Source organism: Oncorhynchus masou, chromosome 29 (genome assembly GCF_036934945.1).
Source record: "Oncorhynchus masou masou isolate Uvic2021 chromosome 29, UVic_Omas_1.1, whole genome shotgun sequence".
Classification (NCBI taxonomy): Eukaryota; Metazoa; Chordata; class Actinopteri; order Salmoniformes; family Salmonidae; genus Oncorhynchus; species Oncorhynchus masou.
In genome coordinates this window covers 34,296,740-34,316,106 of record NC_088240.1, presented here as the reverse complement: position 1 = coordinate 34,316,106, position 19,367 = coordinate 34,296,740, and the positions used below count along the sequence as shown (strand labels likewise).

Sequence of the window (19,367 nt, the reverse complement as noted above, 5' to 3'; positions counted from 1 at the left end):
TGTGAGAGCAGTACTGACTTTCAAATCACCTGTCTGACACAGATCAGTTGCTATGAGTCGTATTTGTACTTGAGCTTGTGCTGTTGGTAGCCTGAGAGTCTGTATTTGGCAACTGTGCTCATGTTCTCTTTTTTGGAAAATTTTCTGAGAAATTACACCTTTTCAGGAAATGTAGTTCCCTTGCTTTGATGGGACAGAAAGTTTATGTAATCTATCTGCCATTGACACACACACACGAATGCTCACAAAGTAGCATGTGAAATCTCCATGAAATCCTGGCTGTGCCAAAGCCAAGGCTCCGAATACTTGGCAGTTTGGCAGAAATGTTAGTACATGACGCACTCAAAGAAGTTAATTCTAATAACATAAGTCTATTATAATGTCTTCCATTGCCTCAACTAGCATCCAAAATCAGTGAACACAAGGATTTCTGAAAAAAGGTTGATGCTCTTTCTTTATAGTATAGTACCTCTACCTTCTTGGGTGTGATAGGGATGCATAAAAGTATGGACACCTTTCACACATGGTCAGCTTTTTTTTCAAGCCAGTGAAGCCATTCAAGTAGGCCACTGTATTCTGCTCATGTTGGAGTTAGTGGGGCCTGTGAAGTGGATGTGAGAAACCATGCTGTATTTTTATGTTCTGCTATCATCTTTATTTACCCAGCAGTGTTGTGGCTGGCTGTGTTCGATGTGTCCTTTCAGATTTGACTGAGGCTGTGCCACAGCTGCAACAGCAACAGGCTCAAGTTAAAGGACAACTCTGCCACTTTTAACACGTGGGTTGTTATTATGATGTATTTAGTGATGTCCTGCACAGTTTTAGTGTAATTTTATGTTTTCATGACTGTTTAGGGATTAGCAAAACAGGAAATTGCTTCTCTGTTACGTTTTCAAGTAGGAGCTGACGAATACAAGAAGTTATGGACAGTCATTCTCAGCGATATATGTAACCCGTCTGTAGTTTTCTGATCATACTGGAACTCCCTGCTCTATGTTGCTCTGGTTGTCTGTCTAATAACATCTGTATAACTTTTAAATAGACGGTCAAGAACCTATAGAATGATACTCTACATATACAAAAGTATGTGGACACCCCTTCGAATTAGTAGATTCGGCTATTTCAGCCACACCTGTTGATGCCAGGTGTATAAAATCCAGCATACCGCCATGCAATCTCAATAGACAAACATTGACAGGACAGGGCCATGCTGAAGAGCTCAGTGAGACTTTCAACATGGCACTGTCATAGGATGTAAATTTCTGCTCTGCTCGAACTGCACCGATCAACTGAAAGTGTTGTTATTGTGAAGTGGAAACGTCTAGGAGCAACGACGACTCAGCAGCAAAGTGGTAGGCCTCACAAGTTCACAGAATGGGACTGGCGAGTGCTGAAGCGCATAGTGCATACAAATCGTGTGTCCTCGGTTGCCACACTCACTGTCGAGTTCCAAACTGCCTCTGGAGGCAACATCAGCACAAGAACTGTTCGTCGGGAGCTTCATGAAATGGGTTTCCATGGCAGCCTAAGATCACCATGCGCAATGCCAAGCGTCGGCTGGAGTGGTGTAAAGCTCACCGCCATTGGACTCTGAAGCAGTAGAAACGCGTTCGCTGGAGTAATGAATTACGCTTCACTATCTGGCAGGCTGACGGACAAATCTGGGTTTGGTGGATGCTAGGAGAACGCTACCTGCCCCAATGCATAGTGCCCACTGTAAAGTTTGGGGAAGGTCATTTCCTGTTTCAGCATGACAATTCCCCCGTGCACAAGCGAGGTCCATGCAGAAATGGTTTGTCGAGATCAATGTCGAAGAACTTTACTGACCTGCACAGAGCCCAGTGAACACAAGGATAACGCTTTTTCTTTACAGTATAGTACCATACCAATCGCCCAACATCAGTGCCTGACCTCACTAATGCTCGTGGCTGAATGGAAGCAAGTCCTCGCAGCAATGTTCCAACATTTAGTGGAAAGCCTTTCCAGAAGAGTGGAGGCTGTTATAGCAGCAAAAGGGGGACCAACTCCATATTAATGCTCATGATTTTGGAATTAAATGTTTGACAAGCAAGTGTCCACATACTTTGGGTCATGTAGTGTATTTATAGTCAGCCTATTCCAATATTTTTCTGTTGTTCAAGACTCAAACTCCCATGATTCCATTCTACAAAACTATTCCCACAACCACCAACTGAAGTTGCAGCTCCAGCAGCCATTGTGCCCTTTCCAAATTTGTTCTAATTGAATTACTTGTAAACGTCATACTTTTTATTAGTTCCAATAGGGCTTCAGTGTTGGATGGTAGCTTGGTCACTGAGGCTGTATTTGTCTGTTAGCATAGAAAACACTTTAGGTACTTAGCTAGCGAGCTTTGCTGCACTCCCGAGTGGTGCAGTGGTCTAAGGCACTGCATCTCAGTGCTAGAGGCGTCATTTCAGACCCTGGTTCAATTCCAGGCTCTATCACAACCAGCCGTGATAGGTTAGTGCAAAATTGGCCCAGCGTTGTTAGGGTTTGGCTGTCATTGTAAACAAGAATTTGTTCTTACCTGACTTGCCTAGTTAAATAAATAAAAAAAAAGCACCAAATATACAGGCTGAGAGATACTAGGATTCTGTAATGATTTGCCTGTAAAATACATAATAAATGTTGTATTAAGATTAAACTGTTATTTTGGATGCAGCAGTCAGGCTAGCTTGCATTCTAACTAGTTGAAGTTACTCTGTGTTATGGTTAGCGTAGCTAGCTAGTCAGAATCAACATACAATTATATTGCAGTTTTTTGGTGACAATGACATGGGCATATATTCAGCACGACATTTATGCATGCATTATAATATATTTTCAACCCAAAAGTAATGTGAAATGTACTTATAATTTATGATACAAGCAATATATTTAGACTAAACTTTCTTCTGGGCCTGATAGCCAGCAAGCTAAGTGGCTGACTAAGCTGAGCATTGCTTCATGGGTGACAAAATGCACCCTGGGAATCGTAGTATTTATTTATTTATTTATTTAACCTTTATTTAACCAGGTAGGCTAGTTGAGAACAACTTATCATTTGCAACTGCGACCTGGCCAAGATAAAGCATAGCAGTGTGAACAGACAACACAGAGTTACACATGGAGTAAACAATAAACAAGTCAATAACACAATAAACAAGTCAATAACACAGTAGAAAAAAAGAGTCTATATACATTGTGTGCAAAAGGCATGAGGAGGTAGGCAAATAATAACAATTTATTAACAGATTAACACTGGAGTGATAGATGATCAGATGGTCATGTACAGGTAGAGATATTGGTGTGCAAAAGAGCAGAAAAGTAAATAAATAAAAACAGTATGGGGATGAGGTAGGTAAAATTGGGTGGGCTATTTACCGATACACTATGTACAGCTGCAGCGATCGGTTAGCTGCTCAGATAGCAGATGTTTGAAGTTGGTGAGGGAGATAAAAGTCTCCAACTTCAGCGATTTTTGCAATTCGTTCCAGTCACAGGCAGCAGAGAACTGGAACGAAAGGCGGCCAAATGAGGTGTTGGCTTTAGGGATGATCAGTGAGATACACCTGCTGGAGCGCGTGCTACGGGTGGGTGTTGCCATCGTGACCAGTGAACTGAGATAAGGCGGAGCTTTACCTAGCATGGACTTGTAGATGACCTGGAACCAGTGGGTCTGGCGACGAATATGTAGCGAGGGCCAGCCGACTAGAGCATACAGGTCGCTGTGGTGGGTGGTATAAGGTGCTTTAGTGACAAAACGGATGGCACTGTGATAAACTGCATCCAGTTTGCTGAGTAGAGTGTTGGAAGCTATTTTGTAGATGACATCGCCGAAGTCGAGGATCGGTAGGATAGTCAGTTTTACTAGGGTAAGTTTGGCGGTGTGAGTGAAGGAGGCTTTGTTGCGGAATAGAAAGCCGACTCTAGATTTGATTTTCGATTGGAGATGTTTGATATGAGTCTGGAAGGAGAGTTTACAGTCTAGCCAGACACCTAGGTACTTATAGATGTCCACATATTCAAGGTCGGAACCATCCAGGGTGCAGGCAGCGAATGTTTGAAAAGCATGCATTTGGTTTTACTAGCTTTTAAGAGCAGTTGGAGGCCACGGAAGCAGTGTTGTATGGCATTGAAGCTCGTTTGGAGGTTAGATAGCACAGTGTCCAAGGACGGGCCGGAAGTATATAGAATGGTGTCGTCTGCGTAGAGGTGGATCAGGGAATCGCCCGCAGCAAAAGCAACATCATTGATATATACAGAGAAAAGAGTCGGCCCGAGAATTGAACCCTGTGGCACCCCCATAGAGACTGCCAGAGGACCGGACAGCATGCCCTCCGATTTGACACACTGAACTTTGTCTGCAAAGTAGTTGGTGACTGTAGACGAGGGCAGTACAGATGCTTCAAAATAACAAAAAATAGGAATCGTGCAGTATGACTAACAAAAACTATAAAACATCAAAATGTGCATTAAATAGTAATGCATATACAGTATACTAACAGCATAATAACTGTTTATAAAGTGGCAGAGTTGTCCTTTACAGTTATGCCCATTTCCGTAAGTCAGAGGTCACATTGACACCTTCTGAGGTTCCTGGGGCGAGGGGCCCTCAACCTCTCTTTACAATGAGCCCGACTTCTCTGACAATGGAGCATCAAGGCTGCTTTTAGAACCAATTTTTAGTCCACTTCATGGGTTTTTATATTAGTCAGAAGACACAGACATGCTGTACATGAGATACCATCTATCTTGGTATGAGTGTACAGTGTACACTGCAATTCTGATCGAAGAAAGGCTGGTTAGGCCTCCCTATGATGTGTGGTTATTTCTCAGTATGGCCTGGCCGTTCTATGCAAGTACAGTACCTGATAATCATTGGGGTTTAAAGTGTGTGTGTGTGTGTGTGGTCCTCGCCCACTCATCATCACCCGCACCACAGCACAGAACACTGAGTACAGGAAAGCGTTCACTCGTTCGGAGAGGAGAGGGGGAGGGTTGGTTTAATAATGCATGCTCTCGCTCTCTTTTCTTTCCTCCCTCACTCTCTCCCTCTGCCCGCTCACTCCCCCCCTCCCCCGGTTATAAAAAGGCTTGCTGCACGCAGGTCAATGAGACATGCCTGAATTTGATCAATAACAAGCCATGTTTTCGTTAATGCTGGCTTCCCACACCCATACTGCAGCTCTCTTGCTCTGCTGTTATCTACTGGACCATCTACACCAAGCAGGAGTCATATATATATATATATATATATATATAGCTGCACATGAAGTGCTTTTCATGCCATGCATTCTTCCCAAACAAGTTGAGCTATGCATTTACACTATGCATGCTGGTCCATTACCATATATCACATCGATTGCACAGCAGAACCATAGTAAAGATTAACACTAAATCTCTGCATTGCGTGCACTATCGACTAGCTGAATGCTCACCTACACAGTCTTGTTTAACTAACCTTGTGGGGACACTATTTATAACCATTCTAAATTCTATTTTCCAAATCCCTATCCCTAACCCAAACCTCAAAACCAAACCTAAACTCCAACCCTAAAACTAACCATAACTCCTGTTGTGTCTGGACTATCATTAAATGTGAAGACTGTATATTATCAAATCAATTATCTAGGTTGAATTATTACGTGGTTAATGTGTGAAAGTGACATATTTAAAAATATATATTTTTGAATTTCGCACCCTTCCTTTTCAGTGGAATGTTGTCGAGGGGTTCCGCTAGCAGAACGCCTGCCCTGGAAAGGTTAAACTAATCATGTAAATATTAACTAGGAAGTCGGGTCACCACGGGTAAATGTTTAGCATTAGAGTTATAATTTCCCGAAATATAATTCTTCAGATATTTTAATATCTTATCAATTAGTCTTCCATTAATGATTATTAATTGCCTCATCAATTCTCATTACTGAACGTCACAAACCCCATGAATCAAAGATATACAAATTGGCTTAATTATTTATTTATTTATTTACTAACTAACTAAATAAATACATAAATAATCACACAGAATTACATAACAAGCAAACAGTAGATATTGGTTACTAACAATGATAGAAAAGACCCTAGTGGGCTAAGCCGATATGACGGCTTGGTAGACAAAGGAAAGGGGTGGGGACTGAGAAAGAGTGGGAAAGACAAGATGGATTCACTACACATAGTGGATAATTAGAATCATTGAAATGCTAATCCTTTGCACATGAACGGCCACTCATTCGAGAATAATTGCAATGTATATATTTTCGCCCGTATGCCGTTGTTGTCTCTCCGTTGAAAACACTTGATCGTCCTGTAGAGTTCATCTGGTTAACTTTCTCAGAAGTCACAATATCTTTCGTGGTTATAGGTGGTTAGAATGGTTACTTCAGAGTACCATTTGGAAATGTTATCATAGAATAGATGCTTCGGCGGTTGTCGCTATTCTCGTTCTAGACTTCTAGCTGCAGACTAGTAATTATACGTCTAAGATTTGCTCTTATTCTGTAGTGATCGATAGTCTATGAGTTTAACCGTTTTCAGCCGTGTAGCCAAAACTACAGCTGTATGGTCTCTGTGGCCTATAGAATTGTAGCCATTCCAACGTGGGGACTCCTGTCCCGGCGTTCTCTGACTTGTTCTTTGGTAGAGTTGTAGTTTAAACCATTTCACACACCAACGTCACCTGGCATGTTTTGGTCTGGTGTGAATTTCGTCAGGATTGGATTTTATACACGTCAGAGAAAAGGGCGGTCCATGATGCCGACTTAATGTCTATGCTCACGTGGGTGTGGTAACTGACTTGGTTAACTTTGTATGAAAACCCATTGTTTCTCATTTAGAAGGTTAACATCACATCTTTTCACAAATAGTTTCATGTTGATTCACATACGTTTCACAATATTTAGATGTAAACCTGACAGCTGGGAAATGTATCCTTTAAGAGATACAGTTGTGTGTTTCCCGTCCTTCATGAGATCACCAAATGAAACACACACGTCATGACTGTCCCTTAAGTGTCCACGGACCATTCCCACATTCTCAAAAAGTAGAAATATTGTTTAATTCCCCCACTTTGGTGATTAGGAGTTTTGAACTAAGAGAAGCTCTTTGTTCTGGTAGACTCTCCCTCAATACTGCATGGCAGTTTCTACCAGGAATTTATGACCTGTCGTAAAGTCATAAAACTGTGGAGAGAGAGGGGGGGCCTATGATCCTCCCCCCAGGGCAAGTCATGACACTCTTAAACCTAATTCTAACACAAATTATACCCCATAGAAAATAACATTTGCCCTTGTGGGACTAACAAAATGTCCACAGTTGATCACATTTTTGTTTGTTTACTATTCTTGTGGGGACACACACACACTGATTGGTCACTCCTTTGGTTTGCTGTTTGGCCAGGGCTCAACCTCCATTCCCGGAGTGCAATGTGATCCGAGAGGAAAAGAGCGGGATAAGAGAGGAGAGGAATGCTTGTTCATTATTCATCAGCCTTCTAAAGGCACCCTCTGAGTAAGCATGTCCTTCAGCGGAGAGGGAGAGGAGAGAGGGCGCAAGGGCTTTTAACCCTACTTAATGTCCTTCCAACACTTGCTTTCTCTCCACTACCAAGGTCTCACTGAAGTGACAGACAGACAAATCAAGCAGAGTGCACCTGTCTTGTCGTATTTCGCTTACTGCCACCTGGGACCTTTTAAGTCCTTGGTCAGCTTTATTTCACATGCGTTACCATTGCTTGGAATTTTATTTTATACTCTTATTTATACTCTAGTCTTGACTCTCTGACATTCTCATGAGCTTTATGTCTTGTGCAGGCTCTTACGTGCTTGCACACACATACACATGCATCACTTGCTCACTCACTCACACACTTACTGAGTCACACACACTCACTCGAATTCATTTACATGCTACAGTAGCATTTAGCTGCAGCAGTGCTGCCAGGGGTGTGTGTTTGTGCACATTTGCGTGCGCATGATCGTGTGCTTGTGAGAACAGTGTGTGCTCGCTTGGCGGTGTGTCAGGGGAGGGAAGGGACCAGAAGCGTAATCACACTCTCTAACAGCCATTGCGAATTCTGGGGGAATTGTTGGCAGCCACTGAAATGCTTACCGTCAACTTGTCATTTTTATAGCATCCTGGGGCTGAACACTCTGTCATATGCACACATAGCTGGGCTTGAAAACCTGGAGTTAGCAGTAGCCTATCTCCTCACACACACGCTAAACATAGTGCCATTGTGACACACACCATTAGTAGGTATGATTTACCCCGTGAGTACTGTTACTCACTAACTTCACCCCTATTGCCTTAGCCGTGAGTACTGTTACTCACTCACTTCACCCCTATTCCCTTAGCCGTGAGTACTGTCACTCACTCACTTCACCCTTATTGCCTTAGCCGTGAGTACTGTCACTCACTCACTTCACCCCTATTGCCTTAGCCGTGAGTACTGTTAGTCACTCACTTCACCCCTATTGCCTTAGCCATGAGTACTGTTAGTCACTCACTTCACCCCTATTGCCTTTAGCCAGTTGTGTGTGAATGGTGTAGGAATGAATTGGCTGGCGCTTCAATATGATGGTTTTGTAACAGGGTGTAAAGTAAAGAGAAATAGAAAGCTTTCTCAGGCAGACAGGCGGCCTAATGGACTCTCAGATGCTGTCGTGACTTGAAAACTTGGCTGCAGGTGAGCAGTGGAACTCACGGTTGACTGGTTACTCATTCCAGATGTTGCTTTGTAAAAATGGCCCACTCCTGTTGTTCGCCTCCACAGCTTCCAGTGAACTGAATTGAGGTCAGTTGAAGGCATGGTTGACTCCCAGGACAAACCATGGTGTCCCTGATCCTAGGTCAGGTCATAACAAGGAGAGGAGTGGTGTTATATCCTTGGTCCATAGGTCATCAGCTCAATTGTCATTTATTTTGCCACTCTCTGTGCATCCATGTCTCTCATGCTGGAAATGTTGTTTTCTTTCCTTAACTAGCACGCCTTTCATATTATGATAGAGGTAAGAGAAGTCTCTCTCATTCAGCAATTGGCTACAATCTGTTCACTGAGGACTGTTTATTGGTTGGATTTGTTTTTGCATCTCTTATGAATATGATTTATCATATCCCTCAAGCCTGAGCCTGCCACCTCCTCAAATACACTATCCATTTCTATTTCAGTTGTAAAGGCGCACTGTATTTTACTTTCCTTAATGGTGTTTTATAGTGCACGGATATATGTTAAATCCACTGTCCTGCTTGGGATTCTGCAGCAGAGTCGAAGTGCATGGACCGATGCCTCAGTGGTTGGAACGCAAGAGACCGAGCATGCTATGAATGCAGCCAAAGAACGTGATGGTGAATTAATTGATATGGTGGCTAATATCAATGTGGGGTGGAAGGGAGAGGTGGGAGAATGGTGGCTAAGAACACACACAGACACAAAGTTACAGGCTTCTTAAATATAAAATAACCAAATAACCATTTTGAACAGAAGCAAACCACCACCTGCTGGTATGCTTTATAACTAAGTCAGTACAAGGATAACCATTATCAATATCTTGTAAACAACAGTATTGATTTGCCTGTTGAAGACAAAAGAATGACTCATAAAGATGATAAATGTTAGCCTCTCCGCCCTGTCCCAGCCTACAGGGACAACTGGACCATAAAATTGCATTGTTTTCATTTTTAGCAGTGCCTGTGCAATGATTGACACTTGAGAGAATGGAAATGTAAACATGACCTTGAACATTGTGAACGCAGCTGGAAGTGCAGGGTGTAGCTGGAGTTAGGCCTGAGCTGCATGCTTTAGGCCAAGCCTATATATCCTGCCCTAAATGTTTCCCTCTTTCACTTGGTGTCCCTCCTCCTTCCTGTTCCACCCTTTGCTGTCATTAATCAGTGTATTCTTTGTTCCCTTCCCGTTGTGGCTGTACACATACAGTAGCAATGTGCATGCAGGCCATTATGTGTACACCCCATGGGGAAGGACAACCATTCTGTATAGATATAGAGGTTCACTACTTTCCTTGCTGTTCAACTCAACCATTAGAGGACAAATAATGAACACAATATTATTATGTGACCTGCAGGCTGTAGATATTGTGGTCCTTCAGGTCTGTGAGTGAGTTAGGTAGCAGCAGAGATGTTCTGCTTTGATAAGAGGCCCAGAGACTCACCACCCCACACAGACAGTTTACACGGGAAACAGACCATCGCTTCTGCTGACAAATGTTTTTTAGCTGATGGAAAAGGTCACCATAGGCCTATAGGTCCTGGTCAGAATCATTCACACACACAGCCATATGACCACCCCACCTACACTTCCGGACATAAACCCATAGGTTCAACATACAATAGTCTGTAGACCTACACCACATTCTGTAGACACATAAAGGTCATGCTCAGTCAGTATTGCGACCAGAACACCCCGGTCTGTCATCAACATCATAAGCCTGCCTTTGTAGATCTCTTCCTTGATGGAATCAAGGTAAAGATCTCTCTTTAGTACTGTCTGGAGCTATGAAGGATATGTCTATAAAACATGATCTATGGGTAGCACAGACCAGAGCTATATAGACATGAAAGGCCCAGGCTAGTCCATGTGAACTCCTAGTTCCAGATCAGGAACTGTAGTCCCATTACCTGTAGTTCCCACAAACTAGAAAATCAACCCACCTCTGTTATCTTTCAAAGGGGCTATTGACGCACCTGGACTGGTAGATCATTTTTTACACTACTGAGCCAAACTGAGCCAGAAAGAACAATGTGAAAAGAAAATATCCTAGCCAGCACGGTACGGTTTGACCCGGCCCTTTAGTGTGAATCAGGTACTAGATTCCTTGCAGACCAGGACTGTGCATCCCTGTTGAATAATTACGTGCTGCAGTAGTCAGTCAGAGTAGTCCGTCCCCTGCTACTCTACATTAAGTAGGTCAGGCCTCATCCAGTAGTCCAGAGAGGAGACAGAGGTTGGTGATTAAGTTTAACAAGCTCACCACTTCCCTAGCCCCCATAAGCCCCTTCTGTCAAAGCTTCATAGCGCCCAGCAGCTGCTCTAAAGTTTCCCTTTTCTTTGACTTGAGGTTATGGCCCAACCATTGACCATGCTACACTGCAGCCATTTTGTATCTTACTTCTTTAGTCACTGTAGTTTGCCGATATGCAAAGCGTTGCACTTGATACTTGGCCGCTGTGTAATAAACAGTGAGGTTGATGTGTCTTTTTCTCTCCTCTCCTTTGTAGGACCCAGGGCCCATGCCCCCTTCCCCCATCCTGGGTCAGAAGCCATTGCAGTTGATTGAGATCAAAGCCAGGGGGCGCTTCGGCTGCGTGTGGAAGGCTCAGCTACTCAATGATTATGTGGCTGTCAAAATCTTCCCCATTCAGGTACAGTACTGTTAGACACTAACTAACCAACTGCAGCAGAATGCAGGGCTATGGGAGGGTGGCTTTCCCTGCTTCTTTGGGAGAGAGAGGAGAGCGTTGTCTGCCTTAAAGTTCCAGGCCCTTACTAATCCTCCTGGGCTGACCAGCCCTTTAGCTTAGAGGCCAATCACTAAACCCACAGTGGCCTCGATTGACCACTAAGCACTAACTAACATAATGACAGAACATGCATACAGTAAGGTCCATAATTATTGACACCCTTTATAAAGATGAGCAAGAAAGACTATAAAATAAATCATCCAAATACTGAGCTATATTGTATACTAAGATTTTTTTTTTTTTTTTTTTTTTTTTACATTATACTAATACAATTGCTCAGAGAAAAATATTTAGTTTAACAAGTAATTTAAAAAATATATATATTTTTAATGACAGGTCAAAAGAGCTCTATTTTCATCATCCATAGCACAAGTTCCAATCCAAGTGCCAATGCTGTTTAGCAAACTCCAGGCGGTACTATGGTCAGATGACTTGAACATAGAGTTCTTTGACTACACGCACCAGTGGTAGGTTTGGTGTCGAAAAACAGATGCATATGCAGAAAAGAACCTCATACCTACTGTAAAATATGGTGGTGGATCTTTGATGTTATGGGGCTACTTCCACTGGTCCAGGAGACATTGTTAAGGTCAACGGCATCATGAACTTTACCAAGTACCAGAACATTTTAGACCTGGTTACCTCTGCCAGGAGACTGAAACTTGGCTGCAGGTGGATCTTCCACCATGCCGATAACTCTTAAGCACACATCAAAATCCACCAAAGGTTAATTGACCACAAAATCAACTTTTTGCAATGGCTAGCTCAGTCTCTGGACTTGAACCCCATTGAAAACCTGTGGTTTGAATTGAAGAGGGTCGTCCAGAAGTGCCGACAAAGGATATCAAGGATCTTTAGATTCTGTATGGAGGAATGGTCTAAGATCACCCCAATGTGTTCTCCAATCGCATTAAACATTTTAGAAAAAGCCTCAGTATCGTTATCCTCACAATGTGAGGGTGCTGGATAATTGAAAAACAGTCATGTTGACCCCTATCTGTTTTAGATAGATCGTTTTTTTAATTACTTTTTAAACAAAATCTCTTTCTCTTAGCAATTGTATTAGGATAAAAGGATATAATTTTCAAAAATAATTGAGCATACAATATAGCTCGATATTTGAATTATTTATTTATACTGTCTTTTTTGGAAAGAAGTGGAGGGCACAGAACCAACTTGAGTTGAGGTGTAACTAAAAAATGCAATCATGATTGAAAAGGAAATGTCGCAGCGCCCGCTCATCTTTTTTGCTCATCTTTATCAAGGGGACCAATAATTTTGGACCTGACTGTATATTATACTGTTTTAACCAGTTAAATAAATGTTTTTTTTTGCCGTCTTTTGACAATTTGTTTACCCTACCAAATACTTTGCAATCTAATAATGGGTGGGTGGGGGGGTCCAATACTCACTAGTTGTTATACATTTCACTTTGTAGTGAATCTGTGGCCTTGTTTGTCATCCTCAGGACAAGCAGTCATGGCACAATGAGTATGAAATCTACAACCTGAGCGGGATGAGGCATGAGAACCTTCTCCACTTCCTCGGAGCAGAGAAGAGGGGCACCAACATGGACATAGAGCTGTGGCTGATCACAGCCTACCACGAGAAGGTACAGCCCCCCCTGCTGGCCAAAGGACCACAGCACAAACACAAAGCACATTCAGCTGAACTCATTCAACGTTCTCATGCTAGAATTTAACAATTATCCCAATAAACATGAAGAAAATGATGTTTCTTCCTAATTTTCAGAGAATACTTGAATGATTTTTTATCTATGTTGAATAAACATGCCCTCTAGTGGTTAGAAGTAGAACAATCAGCTGGCATTATGTCAGACTGTTGTTGCATGTTGAAGGTGAGGCACATTGCTAGGTGCTGTTATATTAACTGGCTGTATGCCTCCATTTCCAGGGCTCGTTGACAGACTATCTGAAGGCCAACGTGTTGTCATGGAACGAGCTGTGTCACATAGCCCAGACCATGTCCCGAGGCCTGGCTTACCTCCATGAAGACATTCCTGGTCTGAAGGATGGACACAAGCCTGCCATCGCCCACAGGTCAGCTCCCTGCTCTTCTATCTTCCCCAGTCACCTATCCTATCTATCCTCCATGTCCTTGTCTTCCAATAAACCTATTATATTTGATGATTCTATCCACATCCTTCCTCCACAAACAAAATATCTCTGCTTCCAGATATTATATAATATTATTGTAAGTGATGGGTAGCTTTCCTCTCCCATGTTGTCTGTTGTCTCATTGGTGTGTTTCTGTTCTTCTGTGAGCCACAGGGACATCAAGAGTAAGAATATCCTTCTGAAGTCCAACCTGACGGCCTGCATCGCTGACTTTGGCCTGGCCCAGAGGTTTGAGGCTGGGAAATCAGCTGGGGACACGCACGGACAGGTGAGTGATGGGATGTAGGTTGTGGAGAGACTGTCTGATAGGTTCCATGATGTCAAAATGACTGGATCATTCTACATCATAGAATCCACTTGTCAATAGTTGTGCTTTGTATTGCCTGATGCCAAATTAGACACCGTATTCTACAATTGACTGTAAACTGTCCAAAACAAGCATGACCATTGATTTATATTGATATCGAACAAATCAGTGTGTGTTTGTCTATCATTTCCAGGTGGGCACCCGGAGGTACATGGCCCCTGAGGTCCTGGAGGGGGCGATCAACTTCCAGCGGGACTCATTCCTGAGGATAGACATGTATGCTCTGGGACTGGTGTTGTGGGAGCTGGCCGCACGCTGCAAGGCTGCCGACGGTAAGAGCACACTCCCTTGAAGGACCATACATTAGGGGTGACCAATCCTTCTCCTGGAGAGCACGATTCTCTTCCAACCCTACTCTCAGGCGAGCTACCCTACCGCAGGATTTAGTTCTAACTTTACTCGGCACCTTGATTAGCTGAATCAGGTGTGCAAGTGTAGGGCTGGAGCAGAAGCCTGTATACCCAGGAGCTCTCCAGGAGGATTGTCCGCTAATGCCATAGTACTACCATAGTCCTGGACAAGGGCCACCACTGTCTAACCAGGGGCCAGTTGGTTGTTATGGATTTTGTCTGTCTGGTTCCATGGAGCAGTAGTGACCTGGCCTAGCCTGGGTAGTTGTGTCGGTGGTCAGCATGTGGAACACTCTGTGGTTATCACTGGAGGTCAACTTGGAGTTAGAGCTTGGTCAGAGCAACTCACCGGCTCGGAGGGAGACCTCCACTGGTCAAGAGCTGTTATAAAATAGACTGGTTGGTTCGAACCCTGAATGCTGATTGGCTGACAGCCGAGTTATATCAGACCGTTTACCATGGGTATGACAAAACATGTATTTTTACTGCTGTAATTACGTTAGTAACCAGTTTATGATAGCAATAAGGCACCTTGAGGATTTGTGGTATATGGCCAATATACCATGGCTATGTGCTGTATCCAGGCACTCTGCGTTGCGTCGTGCATAAGAACAGCCCTTAGCCATGGTATATTGGCACATACCACATCCCCTCGTGCCTTATTGCTTAATTAGACCACAGAAAGCATCAGCTCTGAATTCCTTATGAGAAATTCAGAGCACTGATTGAGTTGACCACTGATTTATGTTCTTTATTAGCTCAAATAAACTATTGTTATATTGATTGCATTTTGTTTTGTGAATGGGTCACTGTGGTGTTGAGATGTGTGTGTAACATTGTGCTGTGTGTATGTTCAGGCCCAGTGGATGAGTACATGCTGCCGTTTGAGGAGGAGATTGGCCAGCACCCATCCCTGGAGGACATGCAGGAGGTAGTGGTCCACAAAAAGCTGAGGCCCACGCTCAGGGAGTGCTGGCAGAAACACGCGGTGAGTAGATCATATACGCTATGTATCTTAATCTATAATGTGACTGAAGGGGCAGTACAGTGACTACCACCAACTACCAAAACCCATCATCATGGAACAGTAAGGACATAGAGTACAGAGAAGCTCTGCTGAGCAGAAAAAATAGCACAAATACTGAACAGCTTTTTACATTAACATTACAATGGGCTATTACAGCTCCATGTTAATTTCCCTGTATAAGCCTGTCTCTTCCTGCCATGGCCCAGGCCACTGCTTACCTCACCTGTTTATGTCTTGACTACGTTTAGCTAAGACGGTTTGTCTGAATCCCGACTGTCTGCAGAGCATCCTAACTCGAGCCCAACGCAGACACTTATTGATCGGAGAATGATACCGTCTTTGTGGCCTGATTTCTCTCCCACCCAGTCTAGAAGATAGCGGCCATTTCTGAAATGTCTGCTGAGTAGCCTCCTTCTCACAGTTTCTGCACTATTAGTGTCTCCTATCGAATCTGTGGATCTGTAACAGTAGATTAGTTAAGCTAATAGTGTCTGGTCTCTGTCCACCATGCTGCCACACGGGCCTCGTTTGCTATGTGTCATTGTGCCCTTGTGTCGCAGAGGGTAAACGTGTGTGTGCTAATGTGTGTGCTCTGTCCCTCACAGGGTCTGACTATGCTGTGTGAGACAATCGAGGAGTGCTGGGACCACGAGGCGGAGGCGCGCCTGTCGGCGGGGTGCGTAGAGGAGCGAGTGGTGCAGATGCAGCGCCTCAACAACGTCACTGCGCCCGAGGAGATTGTCACAGTTGTCACCATGGTTACCAACGTGGACTACCCCCCTAAAGAGTCCAGCCTATGACTAGGCGTGTGAGTGAACACAGGACAGGAGAACAGACCCCACAGAGACTCACCTCCCTGAGCAGAGGGTCAAGACTTGTTCCACATCCGTCGCTGTGATTGTACACAAGGTGGCGGCAAAAATCACTCAGTGGACCTAGGTTCATGGAGAACTATCCAGGTCTGAATTGGTTCCTATTGCGTTTAGCTACAAGTGTGCCTAAAGACTTCCTCACGCCTGGGTCATTTTAAAATGGGAGGGTGTGATGGGAAAACAAACTAGCAATCATCTAGATCCCACACTGGACGCACCTTGACAATGAACAAAGTCATTTTAAAGTTGACCTTTTGGCTGATATTACAATTTTTTTGTAAAAGAAAGGAAAACATACTTCCTGGACTGACTTCAGTTTTTTCTCTAAGAAAAGGAGAAACAGGAGAGAAGAAGAATCCCGACACAAACACAGTTAATTTAATTTCCGTATAAAAAAGGGCAACTTGGTTTTTAAACACATTTGCTCTTTGTGTTTCTATGAATGACTATTGTAATGCCAATAAGAAACAGCTTCTGAATGTCTGTGTATCGCTGCTGTAAATATATCAACAGAGAGAGAGAAAATAGTGTAATCAAGGTTATTTATCCGGACCTGCCTCACAGCATTTCTATAAAAATAACCATCAACCTCTTGAGTCTCTTAACAAGGTATACCTCAGTTTCACATCCTACAAATGATGTTTTCCTTCATAACACTAAAACCACTACAGGACATCGACATTCAGATGACATGTTTGGTATTGAAGCTTTTTCAAATGATGGAGTATGCCAACAAAAATGGCCATTCACAAATCAGTGTTTTTGCCTTGTTAAGTCCTTAGTTTGTGTATTTTATGTTGCCCCAGCTATTCAAATGTGACTGTAAGCGTTGTTGTTTTACCAACATTTTTAGACCGTTTAAACATGTTGAGAAGAAAATCCCTGAAAATATGAATACATTAGAGAAAAAAATATTTAAAAAGCATTTCCCTTATTAGATTTGCGGTGTCCACAAAATATTTAAAACGCATGTTTCCCCCCCTTTTTTTCTATGTAAAAGTGTGTGACACTGGTGTCAGGTGTTCGAAACCCTCTATTGATTTCAAAATGAAATGTCTACAAACCGCTGTAACGGTATTGCTCTTTCTCCCTGCCCTGGTTGTAGTATTTTCTGTTTGTAGTCTGCTATTTCCATCATATTTCAATACGTCTCAGGAAGCACACATTACTCTATGACCCCGTCCTCTCTGCTTTTAGGCGCTGACTGATTCTCGTGCCATTATTTTGGAGACATCTTAGTCAAGGGGTACCTACATGAGGTCTTTACAGCTGGTGTGGTTTTCAGGTAGATGTCCATATAGAGGGGTTATTCAGATCATGTCAGGTGTTCTACATTACTAAAGTAGCCATCATGATCAAATCTATATGTGTTCCCCTTCAATCTTGTATTCCCCATCACTAACAGCATGTCCACCACTTTGGCTATGTGCTCCTTAGACAAGACATACAAATATTAAAATGGCCAATTGCAGCTTTCAGATTCTAACCCGGAATATGTCCTGTTAGTAGTCCTATTGTACTCAAAACATTGGTGACTCAATTATATGCTTCTCTCCATCAGACATATTTTGTTATAGCCTACCACATAACATTCAGGGATATAGTAACACTACGCTTTTAATCAGTTAACTGTATGCAATCAAAGTTGGAGCTGACAGTGGCTTCTTGCCATGGCACCAACTTTCAATCTCTATGTAGCGTTTGTTTTTTAATCAATGAAATCAGCTGTTTTTTGTTTATTCTCTGACTGTAAACCCGCACATCCTCTCTGGCAATAACTGTATGCCATCTCAATAGTACAAGGATATGTAAGTTATGGATTTAAATTGGTCATTGCATCTGTAGGACTAAGCCTGTAGCTCAGAGGGTTTATTATTCTCTCACTCACTGACATCTATGCTACTCTTGCTATTCCTCTCTAACCTGAGCCACTGATTCAGGAGTGTAGATATGGGGAGCCAACAACAGAGCAATCTTCAAAAGCAGGGGAGACAGATTTGCAACTGCTGCCATTTTGGTATATACTTACTGTATTATCTGTAGCACTGATGCCAAGGAGGAAAGTCAAATCCAATCTTTATGTTTCCATATTCTCCATACTTTAAAAAAACACTGCTGCTGTGCAAATGCTCCATCTCACTAAACAGATGCTCTCCCTCTGGCCTCAGAAGGTTTCTAGGTTTATTTTATGTAAAAAAAATAAAAAATAGTACATTACTTGTTTCTATGACACCATTATGTTTCTAAGGAGGCACACATTACATTTAGCCTACATTATACCCCCTTAAAAGCCAAACCCCTCTGACATTAGTAGATGACTGGATGGAAAATGCACAGTATGTACATATGAATGTTGTTTTAGATTGTGATTTTAGCATGATGTTGTTTTATATGGTCTCAAGGCAAAAAATGAATAAAAAATCCTTTCTATTGTTAATAATATTCACCCAAAATATTTTTGTTGTTTATTTTATATGTAATTGTATTTTACAATGGTTTTATTAATTTATGTCAAGGCCCAGACAATGCTAACTTCTCTTTCAGAAGAAGTATTGTTATTATATATCTTTATGCTAGTAAAGACTCCCTGGATTGGCTCATAATTTACCTCAGACAGACATCCTAGCTGTCACTCAACGTTCCCACAACATTGATCAGTGTTGAAGGCGAGTTGTATGGTGCAACCATAGACTTGTATAATTAACAATGTTGTGGGAATATGACCTGAGATTTGATCAGCTATGGCGTTTTTATTTTCTATGTTACGGTGACATTACTTTGTCATCACACAATAGAAATTGTGTCACTGTTAACTGAGGTTTGTGTTATCTACCGATATTCTCACCATAAGCATAAATGGCCATCTTACAATCAAGATAAACATGCCATCTTTTCCTTTGTTTTGCAAGTATTTAACAAACAGTTTCAGGGCTTGGTTGGAAGTGATTGTTAAATATTGTACAGAATAAATTGTATGCTATTTCTCCCACTAAAATAAAGTATAGTGACTGCTCTGAACAATGTGTTCTGTCTGTTTTTGAGGTTCTGAGTATGAAAACACAGGTGCACTTACTCCTGAGTGGCGCAGCTGTCTAAGGCACTGCATCTCAGTGCTAGAGGCGTCACTACAGACCC

The 19,367-nt window shown here is 42.5% G+C and overlaps 1 protein-coding gene across 1 annotated transcript in view; it reads left to right on the top strand.

The window, feature by feature from the left end:
- LOC135519397 (activin receptor type-2A-like) overlaps positions 1 to 18,674 on the top strand; it is a 48,381-nt gene extending 29,707 nt beyond the window's left edge. The window contains exons 5-11 of the mRNA XM_064944593.1: positions 11,236 to 11,379; positions 12,947 to 13,090; positions 13,393 to 13,538; positions 13,770 to 13,884; positions 14,117 to 14,255; positions 15,191 to 15,321; positions 15,966 to 18,674. Of these exons, the coding sequence (XP_064800665.1) occupies positions 11,236 to 11,379; positions 12,947 to 13,090; positions 13,393 to 13,538; positions 13,770 to 13,884; positions 14,117 to 14,255; positions 15,191 to 15,321; positions 15,966 to 16,160 (1,014 nt within the window). The 3' untranslated portion in view covers positions 16,161 to 18,674. The remainder of the gene's footprint in view (positions 1 to 11,235; positions 11,380 to 12,946; positions 13,091 to 13,392; positions 13,539 to 13,769; positions 13,885 to 14,116; positions 14,256 to 15,190; positions 15,322 to 15,965) is intronic.
- The last annotated feature ends 693 nt before the right edge of the window (positions 18,675 to 19,367 follow it).